Source organism: Salvelinus namaycush, chromosome 25 (genome assembly GCF_016432855.1).
Source record: "Salvelinus namaycush isolate Seneca chromosome 25, SaNama_1.0, whole genome shotgun sequence".
Taxonomy (NCBI): domain Eukaryota; kingdom Metazoa; phylum Chordata; class Actinopteri; order Salmoniformes; family Salmonidae; genus Salvelinus; species Salvelinus namaycush.
The window spans coordinates 1,280,275-1,301,407 of record NC_052331.1 but is presented as its reverse complement, the minus strand read 5'-3'; the positions used below and the strand labels follow the sequence as shown (position 1 = coordinate 1,301,407).

The 21,133-nt window shown below is 43.0% G+C and overlaps 2 protein-coding genes across 2 annotated transcripts in view; both read left to right on the top strand.

The window, feature by feature from the left end:
• The window catches only part of LOC120020506 (cell adhesion molecule 3-like), a 58,529-nt gene extending 55,818 nt beyond the window's left edge, over positions 1-2,711 (top strand). Inside the window, exons 9-10 of the mRNA XM_038964209.1 lie at positions 1,776-1,901; positions 2,593-2,711. Of these exons, the coding sequence (XP_038820137.1) occupies positions 1,776-1,901; positions 2,593-2,711 (245 nt within the window). The remainder of the gene's footprint in view (positions 1-1,775; positions 1,902-2,592) is intronic.
• Positions 2,712-11,835: 9,124 nt separating this feature from the next.
• LOC120020302 (kin of IRRE-like protein 1) overlaps positions 11,836-21,133 on the top strand; it is a 77,739-nt gene continuing 68,441 nt past the window's right edge. Inside the window, exon 1 of the mRNA XM_038963869.1 lies at positions 11,836-12,184. Coding sequence (XP_038819797.1) covers positions 12,139-12,184 — 46 coding nt within the window. The 5' untranslated portion in view covers positions 11,836-12,138. The remainder of the gene's footprint in view (positions 12,185-21,133) is intronic.

Genomic DNA, 21,133 nt, shown 5'->3' with positions numbered 1-21,133 from the left:
CAACGTAACAAAATGTGGAAAAAGTGAAGGGGTCTGAATACTTTCCGAATGCACTTTTCATATTGTTTTCTTTCTCCGACCCGCTCTCCCGCTCTCTCTCTCTCTCTCTCACACACACACACACACACACACGCACACACACACGCACGCACACGCACGCACACACACACACACACACACACACACACACACACACACACACACACACACACACACACACACACACACACACACACACACACACACACACACACCTCTATAGTACCCCATACATGCATAAACATGTACCTTTAAGTGGTCTGAGTCAGTAACACTGTGTGTGTAATATGCAAGGGTCAGGCTCAGAGGTTGCTGTCTTGTCTCATGGTTCCTAAATGCGTTCCAAATAGCACCCTGTTTCCTATATATGTGCACAACTTGTGACCAGAGGTCTATGGGTTTCCCTATGGGCCCTTGTCAAAAGTAGTGCATTATGTAGGAAATAGGGTGTCATTTGGGCCACTGCCCCTGTCTCATTTCCCTGGTGGTGCTGACAGCAGGATTTATGTGCAAATTCACAATTCTGCCTCCTCAGCAAGGAGTGTCTCTCTCTTTCACCTCCTCCTTGGCCTCCCCCCTGCCGTGCTTCTCTCTCTTCTCTCGGATGGACGCTACCAGTCAGGGGCCCCTCTCTATCCTCCTCTCCTCTCCCCTGTGTTTGGCTCTTGGTTGGCTGTGACTGCGTCCCAAATGTCCTCCTATTGCCTGTGTAGTGCACTACTTTGGACCAGAGCCCCTAAGGATCACCATAGGGCTCTGGAGCTAGGAACAGCATTTCGCTACATTAGCAATAACATCTGCTAAACGTGTGTATAAAATTGGATTTGATTCAGTCAAAAGTAGTGCAGTAAATAGGGAATAGGGATGACATTTGTGACACGGGCGGTTGGCTGTGTCCCTCTATTTCTCACCCTTGGTTTGTTATCAAGGCATCGTGTGGTGGTGCCACTCACTTTACTCCAATCCTCTGTATTTTCCTCTTGTATCTCAGTCTCTGTGTGTATGTTTTATTGCCTTTGGTCTTACAGTTCTGTAGCTACATCAGGGTGACTTATCTGTCAACGGTGACAGTGGGTTTGATAGAGGGTTTGAACCAATATGCCAAGCAAAGTTAAAGAGGTGTTTCGTGAGAATATCATATTTTCTGTGGAAGAGAGATTGGTGTAGTTTGATGATCAGCCTCTAGCCTCTAAGTACGCCACCAGGTAGATTATGGCTATGTCACAAATGGCACCAAATTCCCTATGTACGGTAGTGGGCCCTGGTCAAAAGTAGTGCACTATATTGGGAATAGGGTGCCATTTAAGACATTATACATCACTCACACAATGGATGCATAAAAGAATGTGCTTTATACTTTTAATGACTTTTTTATGTTCCATTCGGTTTAATGCATCTGGTGTATTCATGCATCTTTAATTTTGCATGGTTTTCTCATACTTTTCTTTGGGGTCTAGATTAGTTTGTCATGTTTCAGTTTTTGGACTAACGCTGTCTCTTTCCCTCTTATCTCTCTTCTCTCTCCCTTCCTTTCTGCCTTTCTCTTTTTCTCCCTCTTCTGTCCCTCTCCCTCTTTCTCTCTCTCCCTCTTCTGTCTTTCTCTTTTGTTTTTTTGTTTCTTTCTTTCTCTCTCTCTCTCTCTCTCTCTCTCTCTCTCTCTCTCTCTCTCTCTCTCTCTCTCTCTCTCTCTCTCTCTCTCTCTTGCTCTCTCTCGCTCTCTCCTGTCTTTCTCTCAGACCCCACTGCCATGTCGACCTCTTCGGGAGTGGACCATGCTGTGATTGGAGGAGTGGTGGCGGTCATCGTCTTCATCCTGCTCTGTCTGCTCATCGTCTTGGGCAGATACCTCATCAGACACAAAGGTGACCCTTGACCCTTACCATAACATATACCCCCACTCAAGAGGAGGCTCTTGGGAGGAGCTACAGGAGGACCGGCTCATTGTAATGGCTGGAATGGAATCAATGCAACAGTATCCTCCGATAGCTCCTACCACCAGCCTCCACTGCCCCACTCATCATCACTTCTCCTTCCCCTCCAAGACCACTGCTTTTCTAATTCAAGTGTAGTCATTGTAGTTATTTCACTATTTTTCCATCGTTCATTTTTCTCTCCACTGCTACTCTAGCCTGGGTACCAGTCTGTTTGTGCTAACATTCTGCTCCTTGCCACTCCTTGTCGTGGCAAACATGTTTGACATGTATGTTTGGGCATGTGACACAGAGTAAAAGGAGTGGAACGTAAGCCGGAAAATGGGTCTGTGTTTCAGGCTCCTGCTACTCTACTGCCAGTGATTCCAAACCCAGTGTTATCATTACAGAGATCCCACGTAATTCTGTGGCTGTTATCACTCCACTCCAAGCCCATTGTGATAAAGCTACGTCTCTCCACTCTCACATCCCTTGTTCTTTAACCTTTAACCAGACCCTGCAGTCTGTCTGTGTCTGTATCCACAGGGACATACTGTATCTTACCCATGGCGCACCCACAAACACGCACGCACACCCGCAGGCACGCGCACACCTCTGACCCACAATCTGTCTGTGTCCACAGGGACATATCTTACCCACGAGGCCAAGGGCTCCGATGACGCTCCCGACGCCGACACGGCTATCATCAACGCCGAGGGCGGCCATTCCGGAGCGGAGGACAAGAAAGAGTACTTCATCTAGGGAGGGGTCGGGAGGGGGGAGAGGAACGCCTCCATTTGTCTTCACAAGCTTCAGTTCTTCACAGCAGCCAGAGGGGGAGGAGTAGGGGACAGACAGACAGGGAAATGGTGAAAAGGAAAGGAAATATCAGATTCAGAAGTACTGAGACTGACAGGAAACACCGAAAAGCTTCACCTGGTAGACCTGCATTGAAACCAGTGCGATTATTTGCACTTATATACATGACTTCCTCATGTCCACTGACACACACACACACACACACACACACACACACACACACACACACACACACACTACGCGTTACGTGTCACTGACACACTGTTACGAGACACACATCCTATCCACGCTCACATGAACATACAAACAGACACATGTACATGTAACAGGATCATGGTAATGCAAAGTGATGTTCGATTTCTTGATTTAAGAGGAAAAACACATTTTTTATACATGCATATACAGTACATATTCATTAACATTCGACTGTCAGTGACACAAATGCAAAAATTGTACTCCACGTATTATTGCAAAAATGTCATTCGCATTCCAGCATGTTATGCTGAATTACAGTTTCAGAACCCCAAACACTGTCCCCCACCTATTTATCCATACCACTCCACCCACTCATCTGTCTTTCATGTTCCCTATTTTGTTCTCTCTATTCTTTCACTCCCCACATAGACTACTACAGACCGGGACAGACTCTATATGACATTCTTCTGTTCGGAAATCTGTCTCAAAATCAATCAACAACAACCGCTGTGCATAACCTCTCTCTCTTTCCCGTCTCTCTCTGTCACACACACACAAACAGACAAACAGACAAAACACAACCCCTATTCCCTACATAGTGCACTACTTTTGACCGGGGCCCGTTGTAACATGAAGGCAACAGAATCGAAACGCATGACAATACAATGCAACAGGGGTTCTCAAAGTATGAATATGACTAACAACGACAGATGAAACTCATTTCGGCCGAGGGATCCGTGGGAATAAGTTTAGAGGGTGTAATACAGTACAATGTAATATTATGGACCCGCCAAATGTTTTTTTTTATTTATTTTTTACATAAATGCACTGTAATTTAAGCTGTAAAACTGCTCAATTCTCTCTGACTCGTGTCAACGTTTGTAGAATCGCAGGATATTACGTTTAAAGCTGCAACAAACAAAAGATCTCTCTGCCCCATGATGAAATGTGTAGAATTTCAAGAAATTAGCTTGAAAACTTGTGATGTTTTCTCTCCGATGCCAAGGGGCGGGCCTTTGAAATGTTTCTTTCCAGGGCCCGAAAAATGGTTTGGTCCAGTCATGCACTGCCGAAGTAAAAGTCATCGTATGCTATATTTCTCTAACTCGAGTTGTGTTCTGATTATGAATTTGCTATCACAAAAAGGGATCCCCGGATACAATACGATACAATACAACCCCTACACAGTACCACACAACACACCCCATGCAAAAACAGCATCCCTGTACGGTCACAGTGCGGGATATCCGATATAAATATATAAATATATATATATATAGCATTCTTTTTACTCGGAAAACAAAAAAAACGTTTGGTGTGCTGTAAATACACTATCATTTCCTCTCTCTCTCTTTCTCGCCCCTCCCCTCTCTCTTTATCTCTTCCTCCTCCTACCCTACATCTCCCTCCGTCTGTTACTAACTGCCGTACAGTATATTATCTAAAGCCTGCCTGTTTTTACTAATGCGGAGTGAAAAATATCAATATCTCGGAAAATGTGTGTTGCAATGAAAACCTAAAAGTACGACAAATATTTGTATGAATTCTGTTTGGATCCTTCTGTTTTGATTGTTTTGTTCAGGTGTTTACTTACTGTCAGTGTTAACAGTTTTCAGTGTCTGTTGGTCAGTCCAGGAGTTCATAAGGTTATGATTTAATTATGTTTAGTGATTATGACTATCTATTTCGGTTGTTATCCCTGAGGGATACTGTAGTAGCTCTAATGAATATAATTATACCACATCGCTTCTATCCTGCTGCTACATTCTGGAATACTCTCTCTGGCCAACCACCAGCCAGTAAACGCATGCTGTAATGACATCACTTAATGTAAGAGGCTAATACAGTCACTGCACCTTTTAAAATGACATCATTCCCTGCAATCTAATAAAAGAGGCCAGCCAGGCTTGCAGGCAGCAGTTAACCAGGGTACAGTTCAGTGGGCAGGGCACTCTCTCTGCTTCAGGCATGCATACTGACACTGAACTTCATCTCTCTCTCTCTCTCTCTCTCTCTCTCTCTCTCTCTCTCTCTCTCTCTCTCTCTCTCTCTCTCTCTCTCTCTCTCTCTCTCTCTCTCTCTCTCTCTTTTTCTCTCTTTCTCTATCCACTCTCTTTGTCCCCTATCACTCTCTCTGCCCCCCCCCCCTCTCTCGGCCCCCCTCTCTCTGTCCCCTCTACCTCTCTCTATAATTATCTGCCCCCCCCTCTATCTCTCTGACCATCCTTCCATCTCTTTGACCTTTCTCTTCATTTTATTTATCAGTCTCCCACACACACTCAGAAAACACATTTAAATAACTTCATAGCTAGCTAGAGCATTACTAGATTTGCTCGTTCAGTGAGCTATTGTCCGATGCGACCGGCCAGCTCGCTAGCCTGACGTCTGGACCGGACACCAGGGGTCCATTCCTGTTGCTATTGTTATAGAATTGTTAATTTCGTCTGTGATAGTTTTGTACACCTATGGAATGATCAGGGACTGCTTCTATCTTATCCCCCATTGCCATTTTGCGAGTTTTGCGACTCTAGTGAGTCTGCTGTCGTAATAAGCTATGGTATACAGCCTCTCTGGGGAGAGAAAGAGATGTCTGCAGACGAAATGGGAGCGTGGTGTCAGTCACATGTGTTTATTTATCTCGCTCACTTTTTTAAGAGAGGAGTTTCCATTTGGTGAGTTGCATTTTCCAAGTAATCCCAATCTTACGTAACCTTTGACCTTTCAACTGATGACGAGTTGGAACCAGGAATGTCTGTCTACTCCACAGAAACTAAGGATAATAGTAGGCCTACTTACTGTATGTTTCGAACTGGACCTGTATTTGCGCATATCTATCGTCCTGTCCTAGCTGTAGAAGTTATGTGATCGCATGAAATGGCTGCATGAGAAAAGAAGGTGGAACATACTATAGCTTTGACCAAACATGAGAACATGAAAACCGTTGTTGACAAGCCCCTATATGAGACGACCAACCGACTGATGGAGGTGTTTAATGGCTTGTCCATAGAATTAGAATCATTCTAGCCATATGGGCTTTCCCTACTCCCCAGTCTGCAGACATCTATTATATTCTAGAACACTCCACGCTTTAGAACGCGTTGCATTTGTTTGCAGTTACAGCTTTCTGCCACCAGGTGTCAGTGACGAGCAGCTGTTTTTCTTACTTTGTCTTACCCCAATCACCTGTCCTCCTTTCTGCTCTCTTTTCTGTACCATTGTTGGGGGAATGCTCTTTCTCCACTGCTCTCTCTCTCTTCTTATTTTGTAGTATGTTATCTTAAAGAATAGATTTAAAAAATAATGTTTATTTTTCAAAGAAAGGTGTGCATACTTTTAAATGTATTACTTTCAATTCAATTGATAATCTTTTTTTTCTTTTTTTTCATAAATAGATGTTCAATATTTGAAGGTTAGAGCGTAGTTTGGCGTATCTTATTGTTTCGACAGTCCACCATTTTTATATAATTTCATGTATATAGTGTTGCCTTTACTGGTTATTTTTACAAGCACACTGATACACACTCACACACACATGTGCATGAGGTACATGTAGTCTGTGACTACAGTGTGTTTGTGCGTGCCTGTGTGTGTGTGTGTGTGTGTGTGTGTGTGTGTGTGTGTGTGTGTGTGTGTGTGTGTGTGTGTGTGTGTGTGTGTGTGTGTGTGTATAATGATTGACCCAAACAGACTCTGGAGACACTGGATGCGTCCCAAATGGCACCCTATTCCCTATGTACTGCACTACTTTTGACCAGGCCTCATAGCCATTCCCATAGGACTATGATCAAAAGTAGTGCACTATATAGAAAATAGGGTGCCATTTGAGGACGTAGACACTATCTGTGTTATTTCCCACAAAATATTATTTTAATGACGAGTTTACTTTGTTAGCGTTCTTTTTGGATGATAAGTCTTCCTTTTGAATAACTATCCATATCACATGGGAATAGTGCTGTCATGGATGTTACCTAATTTGTACTATTGCTAATGATGTCATCAAGGCGGGACTGCACTATGGTGATGATGTCATAATGGTGAGTTCTGTCTCTGTTGGCTGTTCTGATCTGTTCATACAGTATTAGCTTTTTTGTTACTATACCGATTCAGTTGTTGACTTCAAATAAACATGCATTTGGATTAACTTCACTTTGTCATTATAATTACTATCTATCCTCTTATCACACTTGTTGTGTAACCAACGGCTGTGTCTGTCAGTCACAATCATTTTGCATTCAAATGTTATGGAAGCTCGTGGAATCCTCACAATTGATGTTGCATTGTGTCCCAAATGACACCCTATTCCCTATATAGTGCACTACTTTTGACCGGAGCCTATTGGGCTCTTAGTACACTCACTATAAGGTGTCATTTGGGACAGGACCATCTGTCTCCTTTGCTTCACAATGGATATTCACCTGAACAACTATTTATAGACAGATTTCCTGTGAGGAATGGTACTGCAGAGGATGACCGACAAACAGGGCTTACCTAACTACACATTCCAATGTATTGTATTTATGGTCTGCTCAGCTACACATGCCAATGTCTTGTATGGATTGTTTTACCTACACGGGCGGAAGTTAGCCCAGCGGTTAAGAGTGTTGGGCCAGTAAATGAAAGGTTGTTGGTTTCAATCCCTGAGTCAACAATTTTGTATTTTTTTTATACACTGCCGTTCAAGAGTTTGGGGTCACTTAGACATGTCCTTGTTTTGAAAGAAAAGCACATTTTTTGTCCATTAAAATAACATCAAATTGATCAGAAATACAGTGTAGACATTATTAATGTTGTAAATGACTATTGTAGCTGGAAACGGCAGATTTTTTAATGGAATATCTACGTAGGCGTTCAGAGGCCCATTATCAGCAACCATCACTCCTGTGTTCCAATAGCATGTTGTGTTAGCTAATCCAAGTTTATCATTTTAAAAGGCTATTTGATCATTAGAAAACCCTTTTGCAAAGATGTTAGCACAGCTGAAAACTGTTGTTCTGATTAACGAAGCAATAAAACTGGCCTTCTTCAGACTAGTTGAGTATCTGGAGCATCAGCATTTGTGGGTTCGATTACAGGGTCAAAATGGCCAGAAACAAAGACCTTTCTTCTGAAACTCGTCAGCCTATTCTTGTTCTCAGAAATGAAGGCTATTCCATGCGAAGAAGTTGCCAAGAAACTAAAGATCTGGTACAACGCTGTGTACTACTCCCTTCACAGAACAGTGCAAACTGGCTCTAACCAGAATAAAAAGAACATCTGCTAAATGATGTAAACATGCAATTGTATGTATGGGTCTACCTACCTACACATGCCTTTGTATGAATAGGACATAGAAATTGATAGAGGACTCATCTTTATATCTGTGCTGTTATAGCGTCTATGCCAGCATGGCCAGCGCCATTGAGGCTACAACCCGCAAGAATCACCACCCAGTTGACTACTTGTGGAAGCCCTCCATGGCTCTTCCCATGCTAAAATGGCCTTTTGGTCACTAGAGGGTTGTATCATTCTCTATGGTATGGGCCTATATATAGTACATATGCCAATTAATTGTACGTATGGCATGTAGGAAAGAAACCAACAGAGGGCAGTATTGTTCATTAAAGCACCCACCGAGTGATTCACGCTCCCTTTACCACTCTCTATCTTTCTCTCTCTGTCCCTCCGTCTCTCTCTATCTGTCTCCCTTCGTCTGTCTCTTTCTGCCTGTTTGGGGGAGCATCTGAGGTACTACCTGAAAGTACATAGTCAATGTAGCCAAGTCCTGAAAAAAAATGATGTGCCACAATTCTTTAGTCCTCATAAAGTATCTTATTCAAAGTTCTTTATGATCAGGAGAAATATTACATGTGTGAGTGAGTGACTTTATACCTAAAATTACATCACTGGGGCCAAGCTTCCTGCCATCCAGGACCTCTATACCAGGCGGTGTCAGAGGAAGGCCCAAGTCATAGGCTGTTCTCTCTGCTACCGCACGGCAAGCGGTACCAGAGTGCCAAGTCTAGGTCCAAGAGGCTTCTAAACAGCTTCTACCCCCAAGCCATAAGACTACTGAACATGTAATCAAATGGCTACCCAGGCTACTTGCCCCTCCCCCTCTTTTACGCTGCTGCTACTCTCTGTTATTATCGATGCATGTCACTTTAATAACTCTACCCTACATGTATATATTACCTCAATTACCTCGACTCACCAGTGCCACCGCACATTTACTCTGTACCGGTACCCCCTGTTTATAGCCTCGCTATTGTTATTTTACTGCTAATCTTGAATTATTTGTTACTTTATTTCTTATTTTTTTAGGTATTTTTCTTAAAACAGCATTATTGGTTAAGGGCTTGTGAGTAAGCATTTCACTGTAAGGTCTACACCTGTTGTATTCGGCGCATGTGACAAATAGGGCTATTGACAGAGTAGACTAAAACCTATATGGGGTATATCGTGGAAAGCACATAGGCCTACCTGTCCCCAATGGAGATTTTAGCATATATGTAAATCTTGGTTGGGCAAACTCCCCCCCCCAAATGTTTGATGCATGCCAGCAAAGCCACAGCCTCATTTACTGCCTTTTTAAAAAACATAGCTGACTTTGGCTGACTTTCTTAAACAAATGTGGTTTCTACTGACAATTGAGATGTACAAACTATGGTATAAGGGGACAATGAGCGGATAAGAGGCAATCCGTAATTTCGATTAAGATATTTAATGAGCAAGCTAGGACGGACGTAGTCAATATAACTATTTGTTCAGCACTTTTGAAATGGACAGGGACAGAATTCAAAACATGGGCCGTTCTTAAAGTATTCTCCCTGTAGACCAAGTCAGAACCGTAGAATAAAGAAAGCGGGCATATTAGCAGACAATGAAAGCTCTTACAATATTCGATGATTACATTTCTCTAAAACAGGCTGTAGGCTACATGTGCACCACCAAGTCAGAACAGTAGACTAAGTTATGTGGGGGAAAGGGACCAAATTATTAGGGTGAGGCACATGGGCTACTAACAGCTTACTACACAACATACACTTAGTATTACTTTCTTAGCTATAGTATATACATCTCCCTGGCACAATACATCATTTATGCAGCAGCATACAAGACATTTTTGGACTCACCTTGTTGTGCTTTGCTTACTTGAACAGGAAGGTGGCACGGCAGTCCTTCTCGCGGGCACATTTTGTCATCAAACTTTGTCATCAAAGTCTGGCATTCTCTGGATTTATTGTGCTTTCAAGACAACTGGGAATTAGTAAAAAAACAAGGTTGAATCATGACGTCAGTGATCTTCAGATTGGAGCTCTTAGAACGAGGCCAGAGGATGACCGTTCAAAACGTATTTTCCCAGTCAGAGCTAATTTTTTCTCAGAGTTGCCAGTTGTCTTGAACTCACAGCAGTCTGAGATTTCCCAGTTCTGAGATTCCAGTTGTTTTCAACGTGGCAGAAGCAGTGGCGATCTTAGCATGTACATCTTGGTGGGGCAAAAATATATATATATATGTTTTATGCATGCCAGCAAAGCCACTACACAACACAACACAATACTAAACAATACATTCATTGCACTATACCAGTTACAAACGGTGTCCACAAACTGTTAGGGCCTACATAAAGCTGTCCCAACAGCAGAGCTTCCATTTCAGCACGATGGAGTGAATCCTTACCACTGCTACACCTGGCTATCAGCGGAGCCTCGTCTGGCAGCGAAAGAGTTCATTCAGTTGTTTTGAATGTGGCAGAAGTCATGCTGGATTGACAGCATGGCCAATGTATTCAACCTTTTATGGCCCATTGTGTTGAATGCTTATCATTTTATGCTTGGAAAAGAGACCCTTAAACTCAGACTTAGACCACACACCCACTCCACTGAATAGCAGGCCAGTGATTGCTTTGCAACGCTTGTAGTTTACCACTGATTCCTTCCAAACCACTCATTGTTGAATTTGCGATTTCCAACTTCTTGTCTAATGTTTATCTCCAATGGCCGATGAGCACCGATACGTTTTATCTATAATTTCTCTTCATTATGACAAGGGTTGAAAAGGATTTTGCCATGATGATGACTGCTTGTCTAGCTTGCTAGCTAAGATTTTGAAAGTATGATGTTGACATGATCAGTCCAATCAAAGCTACAGTAGATATAAGGTGATTTGACATAATTTGATCTGTGGCCAATGACCTTGAGCCCTCTTGGATGGGCACTTCTAATGTAAATCTATGGCAGCACCCAAGGGGCTTGAATTTTGTAGTTCTCCCTGTAGATTTCCCGGTGACGTAGTGTCCCCATGAGTGACAGAACACTGAGCCAATCACGGCGCAACCAGAGAACATTACCAACCCCTACGCTCTGTATTTTCCGCTGGCTGCCCCACCACCACAGAAACCACTGAGTTAGGCTGAAACACCTGCATTTTGTAGCCGCCTTACTCAAGAAAGCAAAAAAGAGACCATGTTTGTATGCTGCTTTATTAGCTCAATGTTGTTTTGTTTGCAAACTGATATGTGAAACGTATTAATGCCAAAATAACATGCAAAACAGGCAACAGCAAACTATATATATATATTTTTTGCTAAACAGGTGGGGCTCAAAACAGGTAGGACTCTGCCCCCACCTGCCCTGAATGATGGGTAGCCACTGCACGTATCACTGATGACAGACAGACAGACAATAATAATAAACTGCTTGAAGGGCACCGGGAAATAATGGACATTCGTGAAAGAGGATAACTGAGTCTGATGACCAGGCTACAGTGTGCAATTCCCCAAGTCAACTCTTACAGAAGCGCCATTCCCCGCTTACAGAGTAAAAACACTGTGGCTTTTTGGAGTAGGAGGTTCGTTCTCTGTTGATTCTGTGTAGAGGTAGCAAGAAGAAAAAGCAAGAGGAATTCGCTCTTAAATGAATGAAAATACGGATCGGCGCTGTACACGCAGCCAGAGTAAAGAGGCTGAGATCGAACGGAAGAAAATGAGAAACAAGTGGGGATAGCACAAAAATAAGGAAAAGCCAAGGGGGCACGCGAACCGGAGACGAAGCAAAACCGCTGCAATTGACGATCAACGGATTACAACATTATTCCCGTTGTTGGCGAGTAAACTATTTTCTAGAGGGAATTGATGGTGTCTTTACAGAGTAGAACAGACTTTGCCAAGGTGATTTTGAATGCACTCGGCTGAATCATGCTGAGGCTGTGGATAATAACTTTGACTATCAGTTTTAACAAAGGTGAGGAAACTGAAGCCCGCTGGTCAACTGCTTGCATTTGTACGTATTCTGTTTCTATCCAATGGAAGCAGAAGGAAAATAGTAAAAGTGATTTTTTTTATGTATCTATCTTCTCATCCGTCTTTCCATAGCCTACCTATTTGGCCACTGAATACTGTGTGTGTTTCACATTCCATGTTTTAGCCGTTTTGCATTTTATCTTGTTCTTTGTAGCTCAGTTAGAGAGAGCATGGTTCTTGTAAAGCCAGGGTAGTGGTGGGTTTGATTCCTGGGATCACTCGTATGTAAAATGAATGCACGCATAACTGTAAGTCGCTTTTGGTAAAAGCGTCTGCTAAATTGCATGTGTAATATTATACTGGAATAGCTTTATTTGACAGTAGTTCATGATGGGAACGGAGGCATTATTCGTGGTCTCCCCGAAAACATGGTATGAGAAACGGAGAAATCAGAATAGTGACATTCGGGTTCATATTTCCACAATTACGAGTTCAAGCAGCCTTGACCAGGCGCACAGAGAGTGAGAGAGATCAGCTCAACTGTATGTAGGCTATTGGTTTGATCTGACCATTGTAATGCATGAATCAAAATGATTCACACAGCTAAATGTATATGGCCCAGCAATATGCTTTAGCCCTATATCACGGGAGAACTGTAAAACGCACATATTACTAGGCTACTCAATGCACATGGTGTGCCAGAGAGAGATTGATTGAACCAATAGTGTGCAATTGCAGCCCGCAATTCGGGGCGTTCCTGCATGTCGGCATTCGTGCACCTGCAGGAACGCCCCCCTCGAACATCCCATTGGTTCCTTCATGAACACCCGCCCCGCTTGTGTGACGCTTTTGAATGTGGCTCAGTAACAGGGGCGAAATTATATGACATTTTTTACTGGTATGGGACAACCTTAGTGCCCCATGCATTTTTTTTTATACTACAACAATTACAGGGTAGCTTACTCTGCTGACACTGACAAACATATCAATACAAATATGTTGTCTGATCCATATAATTGGCCTACGAGAAGGGGAGACGCAAATACAATTAAGAATTTTGATAACCAAAATACAGATTTTTTATTTATTTAACTAGGCAAGTCAGTTAAGAACAATTTCTTATATACAATGACGGCCCACCCCGGCAAAACCTGGACAACGCTGGGCCAGTTGTGCCCCGCCCTATGGGACTCCCAATCACGGCCGGGTGTGATACAGCCTGGATTCGAACCAGGGTGTCTGTAGTGACGCCTCAAGCACGGAGATGCAGTGCCTTAGACCGCTGTGGCACTCTGGATGCTCTTCATTGTCATCTCTTTACAGCAATAGCCATTTGCTTTCCAAACAGTTTATGCGCAACTGTGTTTTCAAATATTGCGATACGCCTGGCTGGGTCTCTCTGCTTTTCACTAACAATCGCAACTCAACAATCATCGATTTGGTAATTTCAACGCGCACTGCACAAATTGCGGGCCCTTCCGACTGTAGGCTATGCGATTTGAAAACGGTTGTTTTTTGGGACGCTAATGATCCTTTGTGGTTAAATCATGCTTTCTGGTGTCGTAGCCTATTTTGAATTATTTTCTTTCTTTCTGTATAGACAGGAGTAAGCTAATTAGGCTATATAATTTGGCCAATTTAATAACATTTACTTTAGAGAAAGCTTCCCCTAGCCTTATGGACACGCCACCTAATGATGCATAAACACAACCAGTCATAATGTTTTCATCTGATTGTCAAACAATCACTTAACAAAGGCACTCCTGTAGGCTACCCGCACACATTCGTTCATTCACAAAGTAATTTCAGCATCCAAACCGCAACAGTTCACTATGCATCCCCAGTTTGATGAATGGAAAGAGACATCTGTTACAAAATACCTACGTGTATTGCAATGATATTCTGCTTACACTTGTAGCCTGGGTTGATGCATCCACTTTTGTCAACGTCCGCCTCGCTCTCGGCCACTCATCTCCGACCTTGTCTGCGAGCTCTCGGCCACCCTCAAACCACAATGCAATTTGGAGCGTATTACCAACCTGTTTCCAGGTAGTTCACTATTTTTTCATGCGGCTGACATGCAGTAATGTTAAATAGTGGTTTAATAGCCTATAGTTTTTTGGGCATGTTGTATTAATTGTGATAGGCTCACGTTTTACTGACACGGTGCACCTCCACTATTTATTTTGCTGGGACGCCGTACCACCTGGTCAAACACCTGCCCTCACCGTTGAACTTGTTTGGGATAGGCTGGCAGCATTTTCACTTTTGGATGAATAGCATGCCCAGAGTGAACTTTCTCCTACTCAGTCCCAAATGCTAATATATGCATAGTATTATTAGTATTGGATAGAAAACACCCTGAAGTTTCTAAAACTGTTTGAATGATGTCTGTGAGTATAGCAGAACTCATATGGCAGGCAAAAACCTGAGAAAAATCCAAACAGGAAGTGGGAAATTTGAGGTTTGTAGTTTTTGAACTCACCCCTATCGAATACACAGTGGGATATGGGTTATTTTTCACTTCCTAAGGCTTCCACTAGATGTCAACCGTCTTTAGAACGTGGTTTCAGGCTGCTCTTGTGAAGTGGGAGCGAATGAGAGCTGTTTTACTAAGGGGTCTGCCTACAGCCTCGTTCTCAGTCACGCGCTTTCACTTGAGAGGTTGCTCTCGTTCCAGTGCATTTCTACAGTCAATTGAATTCTCCGCTTGGAACAGTATTGAACTTTTATGAAAAAACATCCTAAAGATTGATTCTATACTTAGTTTGACAAGTTTCTTCGATCTGTAATATAACTTTTTGAACGTTTCGTCCGAATGGACCAGATCGCGCTCTTGGATTGTTTACCAAACTCCCTAACAAAAGAAGCTATTGGACATAAATGGACATAAATGATGGACATTATCGAACAAAACAAGCATTTATTGTGGAACTGCGATTCCTGGGAGTGCATTCTGATGAAGATCATCAAAGGTAAGTGAATATTTATATATGAATAATGTTGACTACCCAACATGGCGGATATTTCTCTGGCAGGTTTGGGCTCTGAGCGCCGTTCTCAGATTATGCTTTTTCCGCAAAGTTTTTTTGAAATCTGACACAGCGGTTGCATTAAGGAGAAGTGTATCTAAAGTTTCATGTATAATAGCTGTATTTTCATCAACATTTTATTATGAGTATTTCTGTGAATTCATGTGGCTCTCTGCAATATCACTGCATGTTTTGGAACTACTGAATCTAACACGCCAATGTAAAATAAGATTTTTGGATATAAATATGAACTTTACCGAACAAAACATACATGTATTGTGTAACATCAAGTCCTATGAGTGTCATCTGATGAAGATCATCAAAGGTTAGTGATTCATTTTATCTCTATTTGTGCTTTTTGTGACTCCTCTCTTTGGCGGGAAAAATGGCTGGGTTTATCTGTGACTTGGTGGTGACCTAACATAATCGTTTGTGGAGCTTTCGCTGTAAAGCATTTTTGAAATCAGACACTGTGGCTGGATTAATGAGAATTGTATCTTTTACAATGGTGCCTAATACTTGTATGCTTCAGAAATTTGATTTATGAGATTTCTGTTGTTTTGTATTTGGCGCCCTGCAATTTTATTGGCTGTTGGCGAGCGGAACCCCAGTCCTAGACAGGTTAATACTTAGCGACACCGTGGGCTACCAGTGCTAGCTTGCTAGGTAGCTAGCTAGCACACGGTGTTGCCCCCGCCTCCTGTGTAACGGAGAAAACCGCGCATGACAGACGGAGGTGAAGGACACTGTATATCGGTAGTCCCCACCTCCTGCTAGCGCAGCAGACTGGAGGCTAGGGCAACACTGTGTACTAGCTACCTTGGTAGTTAGCGACACCATGTGCTAGCTATCTTGGTGTCTCCCTCGCCACCTGCCTGCTGTGTACCGGAGTCCTCCTCAGGACTAGCTGGCTAAGCTAAACACCTGCCCTCGCCATCGATAACAGAACTGAGGGAAAACAGTGCCCAAATGTGGGGTTTGTCGGCGGGTGGCATCCAACATTATTGTGCATTAATGCCACATATGTAGGTACTGAAGCGCCCTCGCCTCCCGCCTGTCCTAACTAAAAAATTGACCAATAGAAGTATAAAAGAGTTCCTGCAGATGCAGGAAAGCCCACATGCAGGAACGCACCGAATCGCGGGCCACAATTGCACCCTTCTTGAATGAACATGGGCAATTAGAACTGGAAAAACTCCAGCCCGATTAGAATGTAACATGAGTCACCAGATCTCTCTGCGTTTGGCATGGACACGTAGCCTATAGTGTGCGTAGCCTATAGTCATGTCTCTCCCTTTCAGCATGTAGTCCCTCAAGACATGGTTTGCCTCCGGCAATGTAACAGTGTTGCTAATAGGCCTATGTTGCTCCAAGGTCGGGGATATCCGAGAATACTCAGCATGCAGGTAGTCTCGCCTGCACTTGCCTCGAGACAGACGACAAGCAAATGAATGAAATATTTCACCTTTTTAGGTGAAAATACATTTCTCAACAAGGATTACTGAATGAAATGCCTCATATGTTACCACGGCACCACCGTTGATCGATTATCCCTGTCCACCGTGTCCAGCACCGTTTCTGTAGCGATGAAAATGTCAATCGAAACTTCATGGCGCTCGATAGCAGCTCCAAAGACTGCTTTGATTAATTTTGGCGTTAGGCTCGGTTCTGTGAGCGGGACCGGTTTAATTATGGCCATTCGTTCTCTCCTGTCTGTGCAGTTGGATCTGCTAATCACTGGTTGTTGAGTAGAGCTCCATCTGGTGCGCGTGCAGCGTACCTGCCTAGTCTGCACCTGAGAGTACACCACTCGCCGGTCCTGTTCGGTATTGATACAAATACCAAATATCGTGCAACGCATCTATTGCATCAGCCATTCATGCAGCTTTATTCAGTTAGGATTACACTATCACTAGCCTACCCATAACAAACACAATGGCAAAGGCATGTAATACTATACTAACAAATGAGTCTGCAATGTTTACAGTCCTATGCCACTACTATTCGTTGTTGATCTCAGTCAGTCAGTCAACACTCCTTCCTTACTGACTGTAATAGTGTGTGAAGTGATGTCTTATTGATTGTTGTGTGGAGTTGTGTGTGTGTCGGTTGCTTTCGAATGGCTGTAATTATAGGCGTTGTGTGGTAGTGTGCGTCCCCTATATAGTGTACTACTTTTGAATAGGGGCTATGTAGGTAAAAAAATATATATATATATATTATTTTCAAGTTTTTTAAAACCAGTTTATACACTGATACCATAAAATAGTGATTTTAAGTTAGGTCTCTCAAGTGAACTAGTGTTAGCCAAGTCTTTACCTTGTCAAAATGGGAATATCTAAGTAGTGACCCAAAAGAGTAAATACTACAAAACAATATTGAACCCCTGTCTCCTCTCTTTCTCCCCATCCCTGTCTCTTCCTCTCTCTCTCTCTTTCACCCCATCCCTGTCTCTTCCTCTCTCTCTCTCTCTTTCTCCCCATACCTGTCTCTTCCTCTCTCTCTCTCTTTCATCCCATCCCTGTCTCTGTCTCTATTTCTCTATTTCTCTCTCTCTTTCTCCCCATCCCTGTCTCTTCCTCTCTCTCTCTCTCCCCATCCCTGTCTCTTCCTCTCTCGCTCTTTCTCCTCATCCCTGTCTCTTCCTCTCTCTCTCTCTCGCTCTCTTTCTCCCTTTCTCTCTCTCTCTTTCTCCCTTTCTCTCAATTCAATTCAATTCAAGGGGCTTTATTGGCATGGGAAACATGTGTTAACATTGCCAAAGCAAGTGAGGTAGATAATTTGTATTGTTTATTTCACTTTTGTATATTAACAGTAAACATTACACCTACAGAAGTTTCAAAACAATAAAGACATTACATATGTCATATTATGTGTATATATACAGTGTTGTAACAATGTACAAATGGTTAAAGTACACAAGGGAAAATAAATAAGCATAAATATGGGTTATATTTACAATGGTGTTTGTTCTTCACTGGTTGCCCTTTTCTTGTGGCAACAGGTCACAAATCTTGCTGCTGTGATGGCACACTGTGGAATTTCACAGGGAGTTTATAAAGATTTGGTTTGTTTTCAAATTTTTTGTGGATCTGTCTAATCTGAGGGAAATATGTGTCTCTAATATGGTCATACATTGGGCAGGAGGTTAGGAAGTGCAGCTCAGTTTCCACCTCATTTTGTGGGCAGTGTGCACATATCCTGTCTTCTCTTGAGCCATGTCTGCCTACGGCGGCCTTTCTCAATAGCAAGGCTATGCTCACTGAGTCTGTACATAGTCAAAGCTTTCCTTAAGTTTGGGTCAGTCGCAGTGGTCAGGTATTCTGCCATTGTGTACTCTCTGTTTAGGGCCAAATAGCATTCTAGTTTGCTCTGTTTTTTGTTAATTCTTTCCAATGTGTCAAGTAATTATCTTTTTGTTTTCTCATGATTTGGTTGGGTCTAATTGTGCTGCTGTCCTGGGGCTCTGTGGGGTGTGTTTGTGAACAGAGCCCCAGGACCAGCTTGCTTAGGAACTCTTCTCCAGGTTCATCTCTCTGTAGGTGATGGCTTTGTTATGGAAGGATTGGGAATCGCTTCCTTTTAGGTGGTTGTAGAATTTAACGTCTCTTTTCTGCATTTTGATAATTAGTGGGTATCGGCCTAATTCTGCTCTGCATGCATTATTTGGTGTTCTACGTTGTACACGGAGGATATTTTTGCAGAATTCTGCATGCAGTCTCAATTTGGTGTTGGTCCCATTTTGTGAAATCTTGGTTGGTGAGCAGACTCTTGATCTCAGAACCATAAAGGGCAATGGGTTCTATAACTGATTCAAGTATTTTTAGCCAGATCCTAATTGGTATGTTGAATTTTATGTTCCTTTTGATGGCATAGAAGGCCCTTCTTGCCTTGTCTCTCAGATTGTTCACAGCTTTGTGGAAGTTACCTGTGGTGCTGATGTTTAGGCCAAGGTATGTATAGTTTTTTGTGTGCTCTAGGGCAATGGTGTCTAGATGGAATTTGTATTTGTGGTCCTGGCGACTGGACCTTTTTTGGAACACCATTATTTTGGTCTTACTGAGATTTACTGTCAGGGCCCTCTCTCTCGCTTTCTCCCTTTCTCTATTTCTCCCCATCCCTGTCTCTTCCTCTCTGTCTTTCTCCCCATCCCTGTCTCTTCCTCTCTTTTTCTATCCATCCTGCTACATCTCGGTCTGTCTCTTTCCATCTACCACTCTTTCCTCTCTTAGTGACAGCAGGAGGAAAGGAAAATAGGCATTCTAAACTGAGAACAATAGAGGGAGACTAGACATGTACTCCTTGCACTGCAGTTTTGGTCATTGCTCTGTGAAGTAGCTCAGGATCACCAGAATAGTATGGTGAATTTCATCACTAGGGCCGCCCCAAATAGCACCCTATTCCCTACATAGTGCATTACTTTTGACCAGGGCCCTATGGTTCTTCTGTGCCACGATCAACTGTACAGCTACGCTGTTATCTAAACCTAATCACAAATGACACAGAACGGCTGTAAATAATGCTAACAATATGAACAACTGTTGAATTTAGGATGCCTTGATATGATACATAACGTTTTTCTCGGAACAACAGTGTCAATTTCCACCGACTCTGTCGGAAATGGCACCCTATCCCCTATATAGTGTGCTACTTTTGACCAGAGCCACATGGGCCTTGGTCAAAAGTAGTGCACTATATAGGCTGCCATATGGGGTGCAGATTATGTGCGTGGGGGATGTTTTATTTGAGCCAGTGTAGGACTGAAAAGAGAGAACGTAGAGCATGTATGACAAGTGGTAAGTGGAGGTAGTTTCTAACTCTCTCTCCCCCCTCTCTCTCTCTCCCCCCTTTCTCTCCCCCCCCCCCCCCTCTCTCCCCCCTCTCTCTCTCCGTTGTCTGTGAGGAAAAACAATTCAATTATGCTCACGTCATTTTTTACACCTGAAATACTTTCACTAACTCCTGTAAAATGGTGGTCTTTGTGTGTAGGGCAGGCTTTGTGATAGGCTTTGCATGTCACATCCACAATCCACCAATTACACCTCTGCGTCCCAAATGGCACCCTCTTCCCTCCTATAGGGCATTACTTTTGACCAGAGCCATATGAGCCCTGGTAAAAAGAAGTGCACTATGTAGGGAATAGGGTGTCATTTGAGATGCTGCCACTGCTTTCCATCACACAATAGAACCAGACCAGATTGAGGCATAAGGATACAAATAGTGGACTAGATCAGTGTTTGCCAAACTCGCCCCCTTTCGTCGGTGATTGGTCAACAGTAGGGATTCTTCATTGAAGTGTTTGTTGTCATTCAGAGATTACGACTAATTTTCATGCACATTTTTTCACTTGAAATACTGCACCAATCGTCATTAGTTAGATGTAAAATTGTGTGACTAAGACCTAGGTAAAACGTCAGAATTAATGACAGATTTCTTGAGTTATCTATTTTGAGGAAGTGTATACTGGCTACTGTGTCTCAAGAGGGACCAACAGTGTTATTGAATTCCCCCCATTTTCCGAGCAAATGTATTTTAATGGAGTGTGAGGCACAGATGTTCACTTCACCTAGCCAAGTTCTGCTAGGAGAAAAATCACATTTCATTTGTCACATGCGCCGAATAAAACAGGTGTAGACCAACCAACAATGCAGTTTTATTAAAATACAACACTTTTAGGGCCTTACTCTGACACCGCCTGGTATAGAGGTCCTGGATGGCAGGAAGCTTGGCCCCGGTGAAGTACTGGGCCGTACGCACTACCCTCTGTAGTGCCTTGCGGTCGGAGGCCGAGCAGTTGCCACACCAGGCAGTGATGCAACCTGTCAGGATGCACTCGATGGTGCAGCTGTAAAACCTTTTTGAGGATCTGAGGACCCATGCCAAATCTTTTCCGTCTCCTGAGGGGGAATCGGTTTTGT